The 21,605-nt window shown below is 40.9% G+C and overlaps 1 protein-coding gene across 2 annotated transcripts in view; it reads left to right on the top strand.

The window, feature by feature from the left end:
• SOS2 (SOS Ras/Rho guanine nucleotide exchange factor 2) overlaps positions 1–21,605 on the top strand; it is a 48,753-nt gene that overhangs the window by 13,179 nt on the left and 13,969 nt on the right. For both annotated transcript variants that reach the window (XM_031602273.2, XM_031602272.2), the window contains exons 4-12: positions 948–1,112; positions 1,745–1,948; positions 3,420–3,563; positions 7,103–7,213; positions 8,934–9,032; positions 15,460–15,587; positions 15,941–16,596; positions 19,624–19,705; positions 20,412–20,534. In XM_031602273.2, coding sequence (XP_031458133.1) covers positions 948–1,112; positions 1,745–1,948; positions 3,420–3,563; positions 7,103–7,213; positions 8,934–9,032; positions 15,460–15,587; positions 15,941–16,596; positions 19,624–19,705; positions 20,412–20,534 — 1,712 coding nt within the window. The remainder of the gene's footprint in view (positions 1–947; positions 1,113–1,744; positions 1,949–3,419; positions 3,564–7,102; positions 7,214–8,933; positions 9,033–15,459; positions 15,588–15,940; positions 16,597–19,623; positions 19,706–20,411; positions 20,535–21,605) is intronic.

Genomic DNA, 21,605 nt, shown 5'->3' with positions numbered 1-21,605 from the left:
ACCAAAATAGGAGAGAACAAGTAGATCCTGTTCTCTGTGTACTGGAGACTAAGATGTGTATCACTGTCCTTTCAGTTAGTGTTAAATATCACTGATATCTTTGTTTTAAAATCTGTGCATCTGCAGTGATGTTACAAAAGAGCAGATACAGACGTTGCTGTGAGCAGTGTGACCATCTCTGTTTTCAGATGTCAGTTAGAACAGGTGTAGAGCTTCTTGCAGTCAAGATTTGGTGCCACATGTATCTATTCATATTGTGCCCATGGAGATCTTTTTTTTTTTTAATGATGAAACAGTACTCTGATTTTTCTTCAAGGCCAGTGTTGAAACTTCCAGGTCTGTGCTGAATCAGTAGATTGATGCTGATTCAAACATTGCACTTTTTTTGTATTTCTTTTTCTGTTTTTGTTTCTGGTTCATAGCCTAAAAGATGTTTCTTTCCAGTGGTGCGTGTGCCAGAGTTTCCAGCTGCATTCAGAAAACGTGATTTGGACATAAGCAGAAACCAAAGCAATTTTCAGGCACGGTTCCTGTGCTCTGACACACAGTGTCTCAGTTTGTGACAGTTAGTTAGATGGGAAGAAAAGTTAGGAAAGAAAACAGCATTTTGTAAGACCTCTCAACAGCACTGGTTTCCTTTTGTGAACTCTGTGTTAGACACGTGTGGATGTAGGTACAGAGCCTGTTTGGTTTTTTAATAGAAGTTACGTACAGTATTGAAGTTCCTCCAGTCAGGAAACAACAAATAGCACAAGGAAGTATTTGCAAACATTTACTTTGAGGCTGTTGGTCAAATTTCCTTTTGCTATCCTTTGCCCCTGCTATCATATTGCTGTAAATTATCAACGCGGACAGGATCAATGTTGGTAGAAAACAAAATGTATTAATGTCATTCCAAATGAACTCTTAGAATAAATACCATTTTTCCTCTTCTTTTCAATTTGTAGGAGGTCCTAGGTTATAAAGTAGATTACCATGTCTCTCTGTATATTGTGGCTGTCTTAGAATACATCTCAGCTGATATTTTAAAGCTGGCTGGAAACTACGTTTTCAATATACGACACTTTGAGATCTCCCAGCAGGACATTAAAGTATCCATGTGTGCTGATAAGGTAAGGAGGGGCACTGAAATAGTCTTCTGGACAGGCAGGTTTTTTTTAGAGGGTATGTCTGAAGTGACATAGGAGGGGAGTCTCGCTTAAATGCAGAAGCACTGCTCTTTATTTGTGCCAGAACTGTCACAGTAGAGACTTCACCTTAACTTGAGCCTGTTCTGGATCAGTAATACTTCTTAATAAATAAGGACAGAAAAAGTTGTCTTCTGTTTCTCAGCTGCTGCTGTACTCATGATGTCGTTTTGTCATGACAGCTGTTTCCTTCTTTATAATACAGAAAAGATCTTCAGTTTTCCATCTTTGTTAATATGAGAAATATTTTCATTGAATTTTATCTTTCACGGGAGGGTTTTGTCCAAACCTAGGCAGTATGCCTTGGTTTCAGAGTTGGTTCTGCATGAATTGTAACTTGTTTTCTAGGTTGTACTAACTTATAAAGGGAAAAATGGCTTTGGCAACTGTTCCAGCCTTTTGCTGCCAAAGTTTAAATATTACTCCCTTGTGAAAGTGATCACAGAAAGTATTGTATTAAAAACTCAAAGGATTTCTCTGAACACACTGAAATAGCTGAGCTTGAGCCAAGAGTTAGAATCAGGCTTGCATGTGATTTTTTAACATTTCTTTTCTAGGTTTTGATGGATATGTTTGATCAGGATGACATTGGCTTGGTTTCTCTCTGTGAAGACGAACCTTCTTCTTCTGGGGAACTCAATTATTATGACCTAGTGAGAAATGAAATTGCAGAAGAAAGGCAATATCTCCGGGAGCTGAATCTGATAATAAAAGTATTTCGGGAAGCCTTCCTCTCTAACAGAAAGTTGTTCACACCTAATGTAAGTCCTTTAGTAGGTTATTGGTATGTAATGCTAGTTTCTCCATTAATAGCTGTAACATACCAATTTTCCATTAACCACATTGGGAGTAAAATTGGTTTATTGTATGTCAGTGCATAACAACTGTTGACTGTATGTGAAATAAAAGGAGGAAATTGCCACCAGTAGTATGCAGAGTGCTATTCTCAGAGTGAAGCTTAATGGATGAGATTCCTGGTCGGATGCCAGAGATGGCTGGTGCCTCCTGGTCATGTAGGTAATAGTTACACTTCTGCTTAACACAGAAATTGTCTACCCATCTGTACAGGGAATGCAGATGGATACTTTAATCAACATTTGAAGTCTAGTCCAGGGCTTCCTTTCTGTGGAAACTGCAAGTAAAACTGCCCTTGGTTTCAGGTTCACTAGCATGTGACTGACTGTAAAGGAAATCTCTATTTGATAAATGGTAGAACTTGATAATTGACTGAAATGATATTTGTGGCAAATTGTTTTTTCAGGATGCTAGTCCTGAGGGAAGAACACAGCTCATGTAACTGAAGTAGTAGTAATGAGAGATGGGTGAATCCTTTCATGGGAGGGAAGAGAAGGGGACCAGGGCAGCAAAACCTGAACTGGGTTTCCTGGATGGTTCCAGAAGATAAGAATTAGCAGCAGCAGGCATTTCCATTGCTGCTGAGTGTGGAGATCCTTCGGTAGCTGATAGGACATTGGAGTGTTATGCAGATATGGGGACAGAATTCAAATGGAAAACCTAGGAGAAGAGAGTGATGATTTGGAGCTGAGGAGCAGTCTTTTGTTATTGGGGAATGGATGTGAAAGACTTGGACTGTTTGTTTCCCTGAAGAGCTTGCCATGGTGTAGAGCTAGCAGGATTTAGCTGCATGGTTAGGATAAAAGCAGAGCAAAGTTTTGAGGAGTATGTTTCAGAGGGGTCACAAGAAGAAATGCAAGTTGTTGTATAGTTGGGTGTGTTGTGGGGTGTGAATTTGAAGTCTAAAAGTAGAATTGGGAGAAGGAAACAAGCAGCTCCTCTGTACCCAGGTTGTATTTTGCTGATGTAGCCAAGTAACGGCTTTAGTTTTACCTGTGGTTTTGAGGCTCTGACCTTGGAGCAACTTGAAATTGCCTCCTTCCTGTTGTGTTCTGAGAGAAGAACCACCAGAGGGGAAAACATCAGCTGCAAATTGTGGCTGAGGAGTACATTTCTGTCCAAAGCACTGAACAGGCTGTACCAGGACTGCTGCTGCTGTTCCTGGGAAGGATGATGTGCTTTCTTTTGCTGAGGTGAGGATTGTGCAGAGCTGGATGTGCCCAGACAAACTTGCAGGCTGGGGGGCCATGAAATTTAACTTTCTTTGTATCTCCTTTCCACTTCCCTCTTGGTTCAGACTTCTTAAAAAGGCTCTGGTATTTACAGAAGCAAGGTAAATGATTCTAAATGCTACTAAGATGCATTTTGTGTTTGCAGGACATTGATGTGGTGTTCAGCAACATTTCAGATATTCATGAGTTGACAGTGAAGCTTTTGGGATTGATTGAGGATACTGTTGAAATGACTGATGAAAGCAGTCCTCATCCTCTGGCTGGCAGCTGCTTTGAGGATCTTGCTGAGGTACAGATTTTGTTTTGTTTTGCTTTTAATGTTTTCGTTTGGGGTTTGTTAGGTTTTTTTTAATCCCATAGTTTTGTTTTCTAAGTAAACATTTGGTCACAACTCAAATATCTCCAATAAATGCATGAGTAGTGGTTCTTTTAATAAGCTCAGAGTAGAGGCCTTCCCTAGCTGTTTTTTAATAGGTAAACTAAAATGTGTTTTCTACCTGTCACAGACAGTGTATCAAGCAGATAAGCCCAAAACTGAAATCTTACTGTGGAGTGGGAATTAACTGTTACAGTTCTGCAGGGATGTGGATTTGAAAAGCCACTGTCTGGGATTGCTTACTAGAAGGTGGTGGTACATTGATTTCTGTAGGCCTTGGTGTCAGGCCCAGCGCTGCCCAGGCATTAGAGCATCTGAACACAGCTCTGTGAGATGAGTGACTTGAATTCCTCAGACAAATATTTTGGGGTGAGATGTTCTGACCTGAAAGAGAGAAAGATGAAGCACATAGCGAATGTGAAGTTCATGGTTTATATTTGTATTAAAAGTACTGTGTTTAAGTAAACTGGAACCTTCTTCATTTCACTTGGGTATGTCTTATTAAGTACGGAGTATGTCTTATTAAACAAATTAAATATGTCTAATTTTTGAAGTTGGAGGAATGCATGAACCCACCAGTACCTTTTGGAACATAATTACTTTATTGAGAGAGTGAAGAATACGTGTCCTTCAGCCCATGTGCTGTTCACTTAGGAATAATCCACAATGATGAAGTTTTGCTGGCTTTAGTTAGCTGCTCGTGTAATGTCACTTAAAAAGTCCAGTTTCTAGAATAGGTCTTAATTCTTGAAATGTTGAAGTCTATTTGCTTGTGCAATGATAAGCATTTTAACAACAAATTGAAGTAGCTATTCTATTGAAACTGAAAAAAGGCTTAACATTTGGACAAATAGAGCACAATCGTGGGGAACATACGCATCTGTTTGTTGCAAAAGCTGCTCCTAGGGGTCTGTGCTTTATGGGGAACATCTTTGTAAGTAAAAATCTGGCTTGCTTTTCATTAACTGAGAAGCTTTGCTAAGCAATGAAGAATGTTATTTGTCAAACTTTTTATGCAGTTGATAAGTTTGAATTTAATAGTTTGATTAATACAAAAGATGATCTACTTAACTCTACTGTTCATTTGATGATCTCACATGTTATGATCATCTTTCTGTGAACATGTGTCAAAGGGATTGTTTTAGAGATTTGAAAGTGTAGTGTGTTTACTTGCTCTGCCTATCTCATTGCCAGGCTCGTTCGTTTAGTGTTTCCATTGTAAAGGTTCTTCAACTTATCTGGAAGGATAATTAAAAACAAACAGCCCTTGCAAGCTGGAATTTTCCTGCTTTGTCTGTTTTTCTGCATCAGTCCTCTGTGGAAGGTTTCAACATAAATATTTTGGTGTTTCTGAGACAAGGAGGCACGGGGAAAGTTTTTCCTGGTGTGAAAGAAATGCAAAAGCATGGTGCCTAATACAAGCGAAAATGGATATTTGCTGATATGATGGTAAAATTGTTTTGTTTTGTTGGTTTTTTTTACCTTGACATTAACTTTTACAATCCTGGGTCCCACAGTTCTTTGTTATTGCCTTAAATAATCTCTTTAGTGATATTCAGTTTGTGACAGAACGTCTTGACTAAGGGCAGAGTGTCTTTGTGCCTCTTTTTAAGTGACCTTCAGAAGGCAGCTAACAAAGCAAATTTGTAATCAGTAGATTGTAAGCTCGTTATCCTGGTATTTGCACTTTCATAAGAGATATTTTAGGTATCTACTGTGTAAAAAAAAGTTGGAAACTTCTGCACTACAGTAAAAGGGGCTGAACAGTACCAACACCAGTCCAGAACTGTATGCTGTACTGGGATGGTTGGTGGCCTTGTGTGTGGCAGGGGGGTTGGGGATTCGTGATCCTTGAGGTCCCTTCCAACCCTGGCAATTCTGTGATTCTGTATTAAGGTAGTATAGACAGGCTTTTTGTTTTGGCTTGTATGGCAAAGAGAAACCACAATGTGCATTGTTACCTTCCCCATCCTTCATTTGGGTGCTGTCAAATGGGAGTCCCATTTTGTATGATTTTAGGTAGTGGTGTGCTCAAGAAAATCAGCCTCTTCAGTTGGTGTTTCTTCATTTCTCATCAGCTGCTGCTGAACTGCCAAATCTATTTTCTTCCCCAACACAAGATAAAATATGCTGCAAATGGACAGCGATGGTTAGAACTTGATGACTGTGGAGAATGATGATTAGAGTTTGCATGTGAAAAGAGAGTGCATTCTTTGCCTCTCATGTAGTTACAGCTGCCCCATGAGTAAGGTAGGAGATTCCCTGAGCCCTCTGAGCGTGCATGGCTTGAGACTTCATCTGGTGTTCAGATGACCCTTTGTGGTGCTCCCTACCTTCAAATTCTACAGCATTCATTCTGAAGAGCAGTTCTGCATTAAAGTGCAAAGAATGTGCTTATTCTGGGCATTGTGCCATCAGGACAGGATAACTCCGTGATTCATGAGTGATTCAGCCCCGTGAATCTGCAGACTCAGGAACAACTTGACAAGCTTTGGAACAGGTGATGTATGGGCAGTGATAAATTATTCCCGCAGAGCTTCATGTAAAGTCAGGTTTTATCCCATCCTGCTGTAGTTGATATTACAGAATCACAGCCAGATAACTCATTCAGGGTCACAATTTCTGTGCCTGAAATTCTTGATGTTGTCCTGCGCAGGCTGCAAGGTGTACACAGTGATTCTTGCAGATCTCCCACCCAGCTGCTGTGGAGGTTTCAACTTTATCCATGCTTTCTTGTCTTGGAATTGGTGGGTCTGTACTCGAACTGAAGATCCCTTGTTTTCTTGTCATCTTTTGGGCATACTGCTCATCCTACTCTTACTTTTCCATCTCACCAGAGTTTCACAGGAGCCAAATACTTCTTTTCTCCTCGTTAAATGGGTTGGCCCCTAAAGACTCTTTTAACCCTTTTGAGAGGGCTTGAATCTCAGTATAGTTATTTTGTCCCAGAGTGAGGTACTTTCCCAGCTATACTGCACAGCCAGAGAAGGGTGCAGTTTACTGTTTACAAAGCAGTCTTTAAGCACAGCACTCTGAAATGATGGTGGTACAACAATGCCTCCTTGTGACAGTTTCCAAAGTTCACCTGAAGTGTTACTTTGCTACACTTCTTTCCCAGTTGTTTTTCATATTGGCAGAGAGGAGTTGGATAAACCATTCACTGTGAAACGTGAGTGGACTGAGAGCCTGAACTTCACTTATTTCCCACTGTTTCAGCAGAACAGTTTGTGTTAGTGATAAGCATGGTAAGATTGCACACAACTTTTTCCTCAGCATTCCTCAGTTAAAAAGTAGAAAAGATTTGTGAATTAATGAATGTTTTCTTATTGCAAAATGGATCTTTGGAAAAATTCTGCTTATGTATTATCTTATTAACAGGATTAATGTTATCAGCAGGCATGGGGATGTCATGCATTCTTCTTGTATATATATAATTCTCTGCCTTTGTTTAGGAACAAGCCTTTGATCCATATGAAACCTTGTCCCAGGATATTCTCTCGCCACAATTTCATGAGCATTTTAATAATTTAATGGCAAAACCTGCTGTTGCTCTTCACTTCCAGGTAAGTGCAAATGAGAGATACTGAATTGGTTTGGTTCTCGTGTTTGGAAGGTTTGCAGTAGGAGATTACCTCTCATACCTGCCATTTCTACTTTTGTTTTGCTTTTTATCACCAAGCACAGGCACGAAGGAGTGTTATTTTCTTTTGCTTCCTTTCATACCCCAGGTCCTCATGTTTAGCACTAGAACTGGCAGTTTTTTTTGACCTGTTTATTCAGCAAGATCATCTGTGATTTATTTTTTTTTTCAACCTCTGCCAGCATTATGTTTCTACTAAAGACTACTGTTCAGAGGAGAGCTGAGCTTGTGTTCAGTAGCATACTCAGAGAAGCTATGTTCCCAGCTAAACCCATTACAGTAGCACTTAGTTTGTAGTTTGGGGCTTACATCTCTGTAAGATGAGTTTCCTCTTCTTCGTGGTGAGTGTTTTCTCTCCAGCTCTGAGTGCTTGATGAGATGGATCATCTCGTTTGCAAATAGAAAGCTGAAAACCCTATTCCAGATTAAATTGGAAGTTGAGTCATTAAATGATGAATCTGGATTCCTCTTTCTCCTCAGCAGAGGAGGTTTGGGCTTTCCTGGGGATGTTCCTGTGCACTTGTCCTAGTCCTGGGGTAAAAACAGATCCAGGCTCTGGGCTGTTGGATACACAGCAGCTGTCTCTGGCAATTTTTAAACAGAGGGGAGGGGTCATTTCCAAAATGGAGATCAAGAAATTTGGATTCTGTTTGGTCATCATCTGGGTGTGGATGGTAGCAGGGATTTCCTGTCCTTTGGAAGATATCTCCTCATCTTAAATGCTGAATTACTGCTGGGAATGAGAAAAGGTTTCTGATGCATTCTCTAACTCCTAGACTTGTGATGTCTCACTAAGGAAAGGGAGATACTAATATTAATTTCCTCAAAATGTAATGACACCTCCATATCTCTGTGGTAAATTGGCTGTAAACTGAAGCACAGTGTGTGTAATTTGAAGGAGGTGTAATTAGAGAGAAGTTGATGACAAATACAGGAGTTCTGACTGCTCTTACTCCAGTGTTTTCTTCAAGTTCTGCAGCTAACTGTGGCCCAGATAGAACATGTTGTATTAGAAATGGATATGAACACTATCCTGCATTCTGAGATGTGTCCAAAATAATGTGTGCAGCTCAACCACAGTGCATTATTTTTAGGTTTGTCACCTTGAGCTGTTGCTAGTGAGTGCTGCAGACAGTAAAATGCAAAGGTGCTAAGGATTGATTGTAATATGAGGGTCTTGTATATCAAAAGGTGCTTATAAAAATGAGTGGTGGATGACTTGGTCCTCGAGCTGTTACAGCTAATTTGCTGCTTCTGGCAAAAATGCAATCCATTCAGCTGCTCTTGTGCAGCTCTAGCACTTGTAGGGGTTGGAGGTGTTCTCAGAACTTGCTGGTGAGTATGCATCAAAATCCACCTTAAGCTGCTGATAGGGGAAAAAAAAAAAGTGATTACAGAGCCTGGAGGAGCATTTACAGATTCTATTGCTTGATTTGTTAAAATGTTTTTGGGAACTTTACTGTCTTCCTCACTCATAGGCACAGAGTAATGTAAATCAGAAGGGACGCTCTGAATGCATCCAGCCTAACCATCTTGCTCAAAGCAGGGGCTGACTTCAGAATTCCACCAGAGTGCTCAGGGCTTTGTTCTGCCATGGTGTGAGTGTTTCATTGTAAGTAATCCTGTTTATTTTTCCTTTTCAGTCTACTGCTGAAGGTTTTAAAGAAGCTGTACGATATGTCCTCCCACGGCTCATGCTTATCCCAGTCTATCATTGTTTGCACTACTTTGAATTACTGCAGGTAAGTGAAGCCACACACTTTCTTCCTGTTGAAATCTTTTCTTAATGTGGAGAATCTGAGCTTTGAAATAAGCAGTTAGATTTTACTTGCTGCAGCTTAACATTGAAAAATACAACAAACATCAATATGATATCAGAGTGTGTCTGAAAAGCAAATTTATGTGAAAAAATCCTCAGAAGCACCTGTTGCCCCAATAAAAACATTTGTATAATAAAATAATTACTTCAAACCTTGACTGAGCGTGAGTTCAAATATTGTTAACAATGCAATTCACAAATCTTTTAATCATTTCTTCACTTGGGATCTGTGTTTGGTATCCCTTCAGTAAAAAGCTAAGCATAATTTAGATAAGTGTGACCAGATGCTGAGAACACTGCAGCTGTATCTCAGTTGATCTTATTGGTGCTGGGAGGAGCACTTCTCTTCAGCAGAGTCAGGATGACCTGTTCTTAATTTTCAACCATTTGCCCTGAGTACTAAAGGGAAGAGATGCTGCAAGCAGTGCCATTTTTCATGTTGTACCGCACTTTGTCTGTGATGAGATGGAATGAAGATAAGCACTACTGTGTTCTTATTTTCTATCATCCAAGAAATGGCATTGGTGAACTACACAGGCTTTCAGGAGTTCCTATTTAGTTGCTAAAAAGTTATTCCTGTCGGATGTACTTTGGGGGTCTTGCTGTACAAATTGTTTACGTTGGCAACTGGCCTGTATGAGCATTTCTGTGCACTGAGGCATTACTTCCATTAGAAGAGCCTTGCTTATTTCACCACAGATGACTTCCACGTGTTTTATTCTGCTGTGCTCCAGCAAGGTGGTTCACATCAGCAGATACTTCCCTTGGGTATAACAGCTAAAAGCCAAAAAGTAACTGAGCGTGTATCTGTTTTGCTTACAAGCAAATGTTTCTACAGTGAGTTATGAACTCAGAGGTCAGCAGTCAGCAGGAATTTAACATCTGACATCCGTAATAATCATTCTTGAATAAGAAGAAGCTGTCTTTGCTGTAGAAAGTGCAGTATCTCAAAAAATATGTGGAGCTTTTTTAAGTAGCTGAAGACTATGTTTGAAAAAGGTGTCTCTTGCATTAGGAAATGCAAATAAGTTAAAGTGAATTATTAATTACATGGGATATAGTTAAATGGGTGAAATAAAATATAATGTAGCTATAGCTTGCATTTTGTTAATAGAATCAGAAATTACACTTCTTTTTTTAAGTTCTCGCTGTAAAAAGCTGTATACCATTTGTACAAGTCTAAGCAATCTATACTCTTTCTTTGCATTTCATAGAATCATAGAATCCCAGCGTGGCCTGGGTTGAAAAGGACCCAATGCTGATCCAGTTCCAACCCCCTGCTGTGTGCAGGTCGCCAACCAGCAGCCCAGGCTGCCCAGAGCCACATCCAGCCTGGCCTTGAATGCCTGCAGGGATGGGGCATCCACAGCCTCCTTGGGCAACCTGTTCCAGTGCCTCACCACCCTCTGGCTGAAAAACTTCCTCCTCATATCCAACCTAAACCTCCCCTGTCTCACTTTAAAACCATTCCTCCTTGTCCTATCACCATCCACCCTCACAAACAGTCAAATCCCCTCCTTTCAGAGAAGTTTGCTTGAATGAAGGAAGAGTAGAAAACTTTGTGACCTAGAGCATCTATAATCCAGTGTACAGTCTTTTCAAAGGAAAGAAACTGAAGCCTAGAAAAAGAACAGTTGGTACATAATGTTTTCTTCTTTTTTTGATCATCTGTGCTATGACTTTGCATGTGCTGAATTATATAAGCAAAATATTGGTCATTGGTCATTTAATTTGGGCCACAAACCTTCTGCAGTGTATGTATTGCCACGGATTTATAGTCTAATTCAATTCCAAGTGACTTAAATTTTAAATCTGGACGTGTTTCTGTTGATAGGTTAGGAAAAAGTTTAAGGAAAAACAAACTCTCTGTAGCTGTCAGTACCACAGGACTGTGTGTATCAAGAGCAGCAAATCTACGTTACCACAGTTTTCGTACTTCATAAAGCTTGTGTTTCTGTGAGGAGAGGCTTGATAGTACAAACTGCAGGCAGTCAGAGCAGCACGGGTCTGTGAGCACTTCGAGATCTGTAATTTACATCTCCCTTTCAAAGTAGTGCAACTTTCCTTTCCATAAAGGTCTGCTGTGTGTGGTAAGTCTGTGAACTTCTTAATGTTCTTTCATACTGAAACAACACAGTTTAGTGACCTGTACTGTTATTACATTGGAGGTCAGGCTAATTGATGATCCATTGTTTCTTAAAGCTGGCAATTAGGGCACATCAGTATGAAATCAGAGTGAAACCATAAGGCCCAGCCCTGGGAGAATGTGACCGTTAGCCTGATTTTTACAGGCTGCACAGTGTCTGTCTGCTTTGTAGGGGAACAATAACACACACATCCCCCTGATGAGTGGTTGTTTTGTGTTCTGTAATTCTCAAGTTTAAGGCTGTTTATGAGGATGGATAGTGATACAAGGGGGAATGGTTTTAAAGTGAGACAGGGCAGGTTTAGGTTGGATATGAGGAGGAAGTTTTTCAGCCAGAGGGTGGTGAGGCACTGGAACAGGTTGCCCAAGGAGGCTGTGGATGCCCCATCCCTGCAGGCATTCAAGGCCAGGCTGGATGTGGCTCTGGGCAGCCTGGGCTGCTGGTTGGTGACCTACACACAGCAGGGGGTTGGAACTCAATGGATGAGCATTGGGGTTGTCTGCAACCCAGGCCATTCTGGGATTCTATGATGATTTTATGAAATTCTTAGTGTACGCACTTGTAGTTTTTTTCTTTCCTGACAGAAGGGTTGCTTACTACTTGTGTTTTAGACCATTGTGCAGAGAAGATGGTTTATTTTTCATAGCCTGTCTTAGGTTCTCATTGTTATAAGAATTGTCCATCTCCTGGGATGCTCATAACTCCTGTTACTATTGATGGGATCAGCTCCTATGTGCATGTTCTTAATATTACCTCCTAGCTTCAAAGAATGAAGTCTGGCAGATAGTATAAAAAGTGGTGTTGCTTCTTTTATATCTGTTTTTATCTTTGGCATACAACAGGATTAAGAGCGATTTAAACAGTGTTGTGTGTTTTGTTTTGTTTTTTAAATTAGGGAATTCTAACAGTGAAAATCTTTTCTTGCCATCACTTCCATTTAGGTTTAAAATGTTTAAGATGTCCTCAGTCTACAGCAGTGATTTTTTTTTAAAAGCAGAGTGTTTTTGGGATAGAGAAAGCATTTATTCAACAATATTAGTGTATGTTATAAAGCATTGCTCTGTTACCATTGTGTTTGGCTGGAGGAGCCTTGGTTAAAAGAGAACTGGTAAAAATAGATGTGGAAAAGGAGCAGAATGTTGAAATGTCATCATTTCTTGGCTTCAGTAGAGAAAAGCTAAGTATGAGACTGTTGCTCCTGAAGAGAGCTTCCAAAAAATCTGGTAAACCCCCCAAAGACACTGAATTCAGATGTGATTTACAGAAATGCCAGTCTGCTGTTTGCTCTTCTGCAAAATAGCAAAACTAAAATGGGTGAAAGCAGTGAGAGGGCACTGGAATGTCTGCCTGGGGAGCCTGGAGGATTTTGAGAAACACGGAGATGTAGCAATTAGGGACACTGTGTAGTGGGCATGGTGGTGGTGGGTCAGTGGCTGGACTTGATGATCTTAGTGTCTTTTTCATTTCACAGAATCATTAAGATTGGAAATGTGAAAAGCTAGAGTTCCTTCATGGTGCAGAGCTTTGCTTTTTGGCACACAAGCCTGTATGTGCAGCCATTTTATACACGTTGTAGGGTCCTCTTTCCTTAAGCAGGAGGCAGAAATTTGCTTGGTGTGTCTGCTCTTGGTTAGCAGCTGTAGAGAGTGCACCAGGAAATGGCCTTGAGCACCTTGAGTCAGAGGGCAGGCCCTGCTGCTGCAGCTCTTTACTGATGTTGATTACTTGTTCAACAGAAGACAAACCTCACCATGGAGTGTTTTGCAACAGGTAATTTACAAGAAAGGTTGAAGGGAGTCACACTGAAGAATTACCTTGAAACATGACTGGTAGTGATCAAAACCTATTAGATCTTGCAAACAGATAACAAATGCGTTCTGGCTGTGACCTCCATAATTGATTATCTGAGTGTTCTGTGTTTCAAAGCACTCTGCTGAACACTTGTGAGGACAAGCACCTTAATGCTAGCAGTGTAGAGGGACATTCATCGCTTCACTGGTCTTTCAGGCTCCAGTAATGTTTTCATAAATGTTGCCAATACCAGAATTCCAGGGAATATTACTCACTGAATGCAGTGGGAAGAACTCAAGGGGTCATACAGTCTGTCCAGGTCCTGAGCAAGGTGCAGCTGCAAGATAGGGAAGTCTTTAAAATCCTGGAAATGGGCAGTTCAAATCCGTGGTTATGTCCAAGGCTTTCCTTTATTGCCTAGAGAATATATTCTGCCTTCTCATGTGACTCTCAGGCACAAGATTGCCCCTGATTCATGCATGTGACTTGTTATGTTGTCGTCAAGCAACACAAAGTCTATGCAATTCTGCCTTTTGATCTTTTCCACTGCTACCTCATCACTGACAACAGAGAAACCCTTTCCCGTACACTGCAGCATCACCATGGCATCCTTTCTTTAATGAATTCTGCTTTTCTGTTTTCTGACAGGTTTCTGTATAATAAAGTGAGAAGTTAATGCTCTCAATTTATCATCACTAGTATCTTAAATGTATATATATTCTGATTATATTCCTAACTATATCTGATGTAAGAAGGACCCTTTTCTCCCTTTTCCTAAAGATTTACCTATTTTTCTCTGTCTAGCAAACATGTTATGCTTTTGCATCTGCTGTTTAGACAAAAAGATGCTTGATTAAAAGCAGGCATTTGGAAAAGCAGATGTTGATGGAGTGATTACAGAGAAAGAGACACACTTGAGGTAATCTGCCTGATCACCAGGGATCTGGGCATTAACTCTGGAACTGGAGTGAGTTACTGGATAAGTGGAGGCTTTGTTTTCAATACCACCAACAACAAAAAGCAAAGTATGCCATTTAATGTCTGCTAACTGGCAAAGTTGGTACTTTGGAAAGGGTATGCAAGAAACTGTGCTCAGGACAGGTGAGGAGGAAGAGTATTAGATCAAGTAGCTTTTCCCACATTTAGGATTTTGCTCTCTCCAAGTCATTTTTATGTTCTTTGCATTTCTGTGCCTCATACAAAGGAAAGGAAGGGTTTCCACAGGGATAGACATCTTATTTTTCCCTTCCCTGTACTGTTCCTCAGCTCATAAACTTCCTAGAGATTTTTGTGAAAACTTCAGTTTTCTAATATGCAAGATGGAATTTGGGCATGTGCAAAAGAAAAATTACAGTAATTTCAATTACATGAAGAGAGTGGACCAATCTGGTCAAATCCTGTTCTCTCAATTACTTTTAGAGGACGCTACATATCCTTGCTGAGGGAACGTAGTGGGGAAAGGAAAAGAAGGCTTCTGCCATGCTGAGTGATTGTAAGTAAGATTTCTCTTAAAGTATGGAGGTAAAACAGAGTTCATCCGAAATTGTGTGGCATATTGTCTTGATATTGCCCAGCAATTCTGTTTGCCTGAATTTTCTCTAAGACATTTATACTATCTTGAACACAAAATGGGTTAAAAACAAAAATCTCTTATTTATATCAGTCATGCTTTAGGAGTGATGACCTTAACCAAAAAGGGGAGTTCTCTGAAAAGGCCTTTCTCAAAGCACGCTGCTGTCAGAAGTAACTAGCTTTCATATCTCCATGCATTTCATATTCAAGAAGTTTCAAACTAGTGGCAGAGACAGATTTAGTCTTTGTGCTGATTCCCACCATTTACATTTTGCTATTAGAAGCACATCTCGAATTTCAAACTTTATTTAGGATGGGAGAGTTTGTCATGCAAAGTTGATGCAGATTAATATACTAAAGATGGCTGAATTTAGAACAGTAAGAAGAAAAGGGTGAATATTGGTCATTCTGCCCTTTAAATGTGCTCTGAAATGTTAAGGTTAATTGACTCATTGAAGTATCGCATGTAGTTACACAAAGCAGCATTTAATCCTAGACTACTTCAAAACTCCAAACTATATAACAAAATTCTTATCAGTTGTGAAACAGCATTATTGAAGAGATAACAGAAAAGACGTCTCTGACAGTTAGCATCAGTTCTCTGTTCTGGGTTGTCTTCCTACACTCCCGACCTCTCTCTGCTTTTGTACAGACCACTCCTGAGTATCTGATGTATTTTTTTGGGTACGTGCATTGCTAGTTTTGGGGGTGCTGCTAGGCACAACTCTTTTGTTGGCTGGAAGCCATTGATTTCACTGTGCACGGTGAAAAACACTGTAAGAATGTTTGTCATTCTGTCCTTTAGACAAATCTGAAAGAAAAATGTGTTTTATGTTACAGCAACTGCAGGAATGCAGTGAAGATGAGGAGGATCGGGAGTGCTTAAAACAAGCCATCACTGCTCTTCTGAATCTCCAGTGCAGCATGGAGCGCATCTACAGCAAACACTCCCCAAGACGTCGGCCTGGGTAATAAGGCACAAACCTATGCTGGTTTTCCAATACTGGCAGAGAAAGAAAGAAATTATGTGGATGGCATTGTTATTTTTTTTTTTCTAGTTAGTGTGTGTGTTTCCTTTTCAGGAGATGTCTTTGTGACCGTTTCCATTGTAATGGAATAGTAGCCCCAAACCTTCAATGAGTAACGTCAATATCTTATTCTTTCACTAGCTAAAGCAGTACACATGGCTTATTTGGAACAGTAAACTTGGTTAGGGCATCTAGGGGGAAGAAATAAGGATGTGAATTTAGTTAATGTAGTTGGTTTTCAGTCTCTTGGGATGGAATGTGCCCATTGTGACTTTGTCTTTTATCCATTCAAGGGAGCCAGTCTGTCGCTTCTATAACCGGCAAATAAGAAGCAAGCATTTGGCCATCAAGAAAATGAATGAAATCCAGAAAAATATTGATGGCTGGGAAGGCAAAGATATTGGGCAGTGCTGTAATGAATTCATAATGGAAGGCACCTTGACAAAAATAGGAGCTAAACATGAACGACACATCTTTCTCTTTGATGGCTTAATGATCAGCTGTAAAACTAACCATGGCCAGTCGCGGCTCCCCGGTTACAGCAACGCGGAGTATAGACTGAAGGAAAAGATAATCATCAGAAAAATACAGATTATTGATAAAGATGACACACCTGAATATAAACATGCTTTTGAACTGGTGTCTAAAGATGAAAACAGTATACTCTTTGCTGCCAAGTCTGCTGAAGAAAAGAGTAATTGGATGGCTGCTCTGATTTCCCTCCAGTATCGGAGCACTCTGGATAGGATGCTCGACTCAGTGTTACTGCAAGAGGAAAATGAACAGCCACTGAGGTTACCCAGCCCAAACGTGTACCGCTTTGTAGTAGAAGATTCTGAGGATAACATTGTTTTTGAGGACAACTTGCAAAGCAGGAATGGAATTCCCATCATCAAAGGAGGAACGGTTGTGAAATTAATCGAGAGGCTAACATACCATATGTATGCAGGTATCCTGTACATTTGTTACATGTGTGTTTTTGAAGATGGTGCACGTATGGGTGATGAAATTAGTCCTTTTGTCTATTGTTTGCTTTTTTTTGTTTGCTATGTTTGGTTAAATGTAATGTGAGATTTGCAGAAGTAACCAATATCTGTTATTAAACCAAGCAGCCTTGCCTGCAAAGCTTTAAAAAAAGCTTTGGGCTTGCAAGACCCCTTCCCTCCTCACAACATATCAGTGGTCTACTAGGAGCTACTCATGCTTTCTGTTAAACCTTTGCTTCATTCATTTCCCAAGGCCCTCATGGCTAAAGCAGCAGGGCTGTCACAGGCTGTGTGGAGAAGGAGAAATGTTGGAGGTCGTTTGTTATGCTTTAGCCTGCTGCTTTCTGAAACCCCTCAGTAGGAAAGGATGCAAATCACAGTCAGTTCTTCAGACTTTTCTGTGAAACACAATGTCAAAGCCACAGAAATAAGGCTGGTAGTTATTGAATGTGCTTACACTGCTGGAAATATGTGATAGATCTTATGTACGAGTCGTTAAAAACTGTTGTAACAACTAAAGCTGGATTGTTTTGAGCTGTGTATCTTAAAGAAGAAAGGAGAACACTGATCCACTACTGATCATCTAGGGGTCACCACTGATCCAACTAGGGGTCATGCAAGTAACCCATAGCTGTGCTGCCTATGAATTCCAAGTCCTCCACATCTAAGATGTGCTGGGTTTCTGTAGCATGTGTCTTTTTCAGAGTGAGCTGGTGTATTGGAGTATTAGTTTGATAGCGTAACTTTACAAGTTTTTATAGCGCAAATTCTTGCTGCTTTGGCTTTGGGAATCTTTGGTGAAAGCATCGTCTCTTGGGTTCCCATGTGCTTTTCTCCAAGCAGTGTTTGGAGCCAAGGCTAACAAACCCTCCTTCTACAAGGACATTTCAATAACATCACAGGGAGGGACTCCTAGCAGATCGTGGTGGTGCTTTATCTTTGTGTTTAGGTAAAAATACACTTGTAGCTGATCAGTTTATTGTATGTTTGTGTTAGTTTCAGGTTTGTTGGGAGCAGGTTTGTCCCAGCACAGAGGCTTTTCGTTTGCACAACGACCTCTGTCCTGACAGCTCAACAGTTGGTACTGGGCTGCCGTGGGACGTAGCAGATGCAGAGCAGCAGATGCAGTTGTTAATCTCTTGCATGTGACTCGTGAGCTGCTATAAGAAGCACACAGCTTGTATTTTCCATTGTACTGAAAACGTTACTTTAAAAAAAAATAATTAAAAAATATTGTGAGGTCACTTGCACTGCTCTGAAGGCAGAGCAGCAGTCACCTTTTTGAAAGGCTTGCAGAGCAGAGAGAGCCTGTTCCATTGTAAGAGGAAGATTTTCTTCTGAAAGTGTCATAAATAATACCCAAGAGTGATGTGATGTAGAAGCAGAACAGGCCAGGCCAGCACTAGGGTGCAAACTCAGCAGCATTATCACAGAATGAAGCACCATTACTTCTGGTTTGTATAGGATCCCTTAAAAGCATTGAACAGTGCTTTGCAGGGAATTAAGCCAGCCTAGAAGCATCCTCCTTTGTCTTTTGTGTCTCTCTTAGATAAATTAGTTGACTGCATGTTGATTGCTGGTGTGAGCTGCCTGCACTAAACGCTGACAGGTTCAAGACTATTTACAGACCAGCAAGAAAAAGGAAAGGCTGAACAACTCCAAACGTTTCTGAGGGAACGTCTGCCCAGGCCCACTTCTCCAGGCCTGGTTTTCCTTTATTTCAGCCTTCCTTTCAGCCTTCAGTTGCTGCTGTGCACCTGCCACGGGTGACTGTGTGTGAGTGGAAGGATTATGACTGGGTAATGACCCTTCAGGATTTGCAGTGAACTGGTTTGTTTATCAGCTTGCTTATTCACAATCTGGGGGATTCTACAAGAGTGGAATTGAAAGAAATTAAAGGGACATTATTGAAACTGGTGGGAGGATTTGTAATTAATTATTTAATTAGATTTCTATTTTTTATGGCAGATGTATCCTTAGTCTTTTGTTACCCAGTGTTTGTGTACTGTGTCACCTTCCTCAGTGTCCAGGTTGGTATTTTGGGGATAAGTTAAGATTCTCTGTTTGTAGGGACTGTGATCTTTTGCCCAGGCTGATAGGTAGCCTTCAGCTGAGGAGTAAAGGAGAAATGTTTGTGTTTGCAGCACCTCAGTGCAGTGGCAGAGGACTGGGTGCTCTCCTCAGCTCTGTGCTGGTTAGTTGGTTTGACAGAGCTTTGTAGCAGATGCCCATTGGACTTGCATTCCTTATTGCAGAGGGGTGAGCTGATGGGAGTGCTGGTGCAGGTGACAGGGCAGAAACTATACTTCAGATGCAATGTAGAGTGCACCTAATGCCTTTGATAAACAGCACTGTAATTGATGCATGCTTCTAAGACATCAGCGTGCCAACTGAAACATGTTGGGCTCAGCTAAAATGCCAGGAAAGGTAGGTTGACACTTGGCTGAGAGTTTTGTAGTGGCTTGTGGACAGGCACATCTCGTGGTAACACTCCTGCCTAGCAGAGAGGAGCAGCAGGAAGGAGGTGTGGTGGCTCCTGGAGGTGCAGCGTGTGGAATTGCTGCAAGTATTTGCTTTGTAAGGCCTCTGCTTCTTGTAATGCTTCACTGCTGACTGCCCTGCAAAGGCTCCCTATATGCTGCTGTGGTGTGGCTGGGCGAGGTGTGCAGTGTCTGCTGGGGAGAGTATTTTAAGAGCAGGTAAGACAAACGTTTTGTTGGGGTGATAGAGGTGTTTTTGATGTGCAGATAGTAGATAGCTTAGTTCTACCGTGTTTTCTTTGTATGAAATCACTGAATAGCTTCCTATTCAGTGAGTGTAAGGCATTCCGTGTGCCAAGGTTGAGACACAGTGTTTGTGGGAGCATAGCATGTGCCATTGAATTCTTCAGCAAGGCTAAATCAAAGAGCTGAATTTTCAGCAGTATCAGTTCTGGTGTTTTCTAAACCACAGTGCTCAACTTACTGTATTTCTGTGTTCTGTCTTTACAGATCCCAATTTTGTACGTACTTTCCTTACCACATACCGTTCCTTTTGCAAGCCCCAGGAACTGCTGAGTTTACTGATTGAAAGGTAAGCAGTGATCATCCTCTCTGCACAGAGAGATGCACAGAAGGGCTTTATGTTCTTTCACCATCTCCTTTTCTGCTCGGGTTCTTGGTGCTGTGTGTCATACGTTTGGCAAACAGGAAAAACAGTGAAGGTCATCAAAAATAACTTTAAAAATGGGCATTGATCTCTCTTAATGCAGGCTTTTTTCTTTTCCATTTTGTTAAATTAATACCTAAATGCCTTACCAGCTCGAGTACTCAGTGTGCCTCGGCTGCCAGCTGGTTATGTTTTGAACTGCTTCACTTGATCATGAGTGCATATTTGAGTGTGTCTCAATGCAAATAAGAACTGAAATGTTCTAAGCAGTTTGTTTGAAAGGCACGGATTCTTACTGTAAACAGCATGTTAATACAGTGTGGTAAAGCTGCTCTGAAGCTTTCTTCTAATCTTTGCTTAATCAAGCTAGCAGGTAGTTAAAAACCTTCTATCCTAGTCTAGACATCTTGTGATGACCAGAAAACCAGCAAATTATCAGGGTGAGGGCAGGGTGTGTTAACACAGCATAGCTAGGGGAGGAGGGAATTCCAGGTGGACTGGATACTGGATGAGTGAGTGCTTGAGTTTCGCTGCATTGAATTTCTTTAAATAAAATTGCTCTTCGTGTCCTACATAAAGGGTTTGTGTTTTATCTTAATTACCATCAGTTTTCTGGTGCTTGTATTCATAGGTTTGAAATCCCAGAGCCTGAGCCTACTGAAGCAGACAGGCTGGCAATCGAGAAAGGGGAGCAGCCCATCAGTGCAGACCTTAAGCGATTTCGCAAGGAATACGTCCAGCCAGTGCAACTCAGGTTTATTTGCTTTTAAATTTGTTCTGTTAAATCCAGATTTGAGTTTGGTGATTATGTTGCGTTCCTGGAGACAGTAATCTCTTTAGGAGACTGCTGTGCTGTCAAGTAGGGACTTATCGTTGTCTGTGACCAGACTAATAGCCCAAACCATGTTCTGATTAGTCATACTGGCTTCTGTTGTTGTTGCAACTCTACTTGGTTCTCTGCTGCTCACAGCTGTGATCTCTGCCACCCACAGGAATGCTGTATGGCTGCTATGTAAAGCGACAGTGGGTGAGAGATGTACAACTGAAAGTGATTCTGACGGCGTTTTGAACAGATTCCTTGTTAATAGGCCCTGTGAAGATAGTTTCTGTTTCCATTTTTTTCAGTCCTCTGGTATTTTACTCCTTTTCCTAGCCCTATTGATGGATTTGCACAAAGGGAGACTCTTGTCTGCGCTGTGCTTTGCAACAGGCTGCAGTGAATCTTCATGGCCTTGCTGACCAAGCTAACTTGGGGAACAATTAAGCACTTCTGGTATGAATGAGGCCAGTTGTTTCCCTGATACGAAAGAGTCAGGAGGAGAGACAGATCACAAGTATTTGCTAGAACAGCTTTTATTCATTACACTGTTATTAGTGGCATCAGGCTGTTATTATGAATGGCAGATAACCAGGGGCCCAGTGCCCTCATCTTTTCCCTCCTTGCACAGTCATTCATAGTTAACCTGCTTGGAGCAATTTACACTTAAGTGGAGGGTTATGACACGCCAGTTCCTTCAGTATAGGTGTTTAGAAAGTCACTTAAGGAGTACTTTTTTTCATTACATACCCACATATAAATATCCAAACAAAACACCCAAGTATGTATGTCTGTAATCCCATAGTTCTTGTTGATAGATAAAAGTCAGCACCTTCTTGGATGTAATCCAAGTAATACAATCCCAGTGTAACCTTGATAGTCTGTGTGCTCTTGTCCTTGTACAGATTTGGCAGGTTCTTGGTGTTCTGAGTTTATCTGTCCCTGTGGGTTCAGCAAGGCCACTAGTCTTCAGAGCTATCAGTGCTTGGGAGCTCTTCACATGCTCCC

The sequence above is a fragment of the Phasianus colchicus genome, chromosome 5, assembly GCF_987193195.1.
Source record: "Phasianus colchicus chromosome 5, bPhaCol1.hap1.1, whole genome shotgun sequence".
NCBI lineage: Eukaryota > Metazoa > Chordata > Aves > Galliformes > Phasianidae > Phasianus > Phasianus colchicus.
This window is presented reverse-complemented; position numbering and strand designations above follow the sequence as displayed.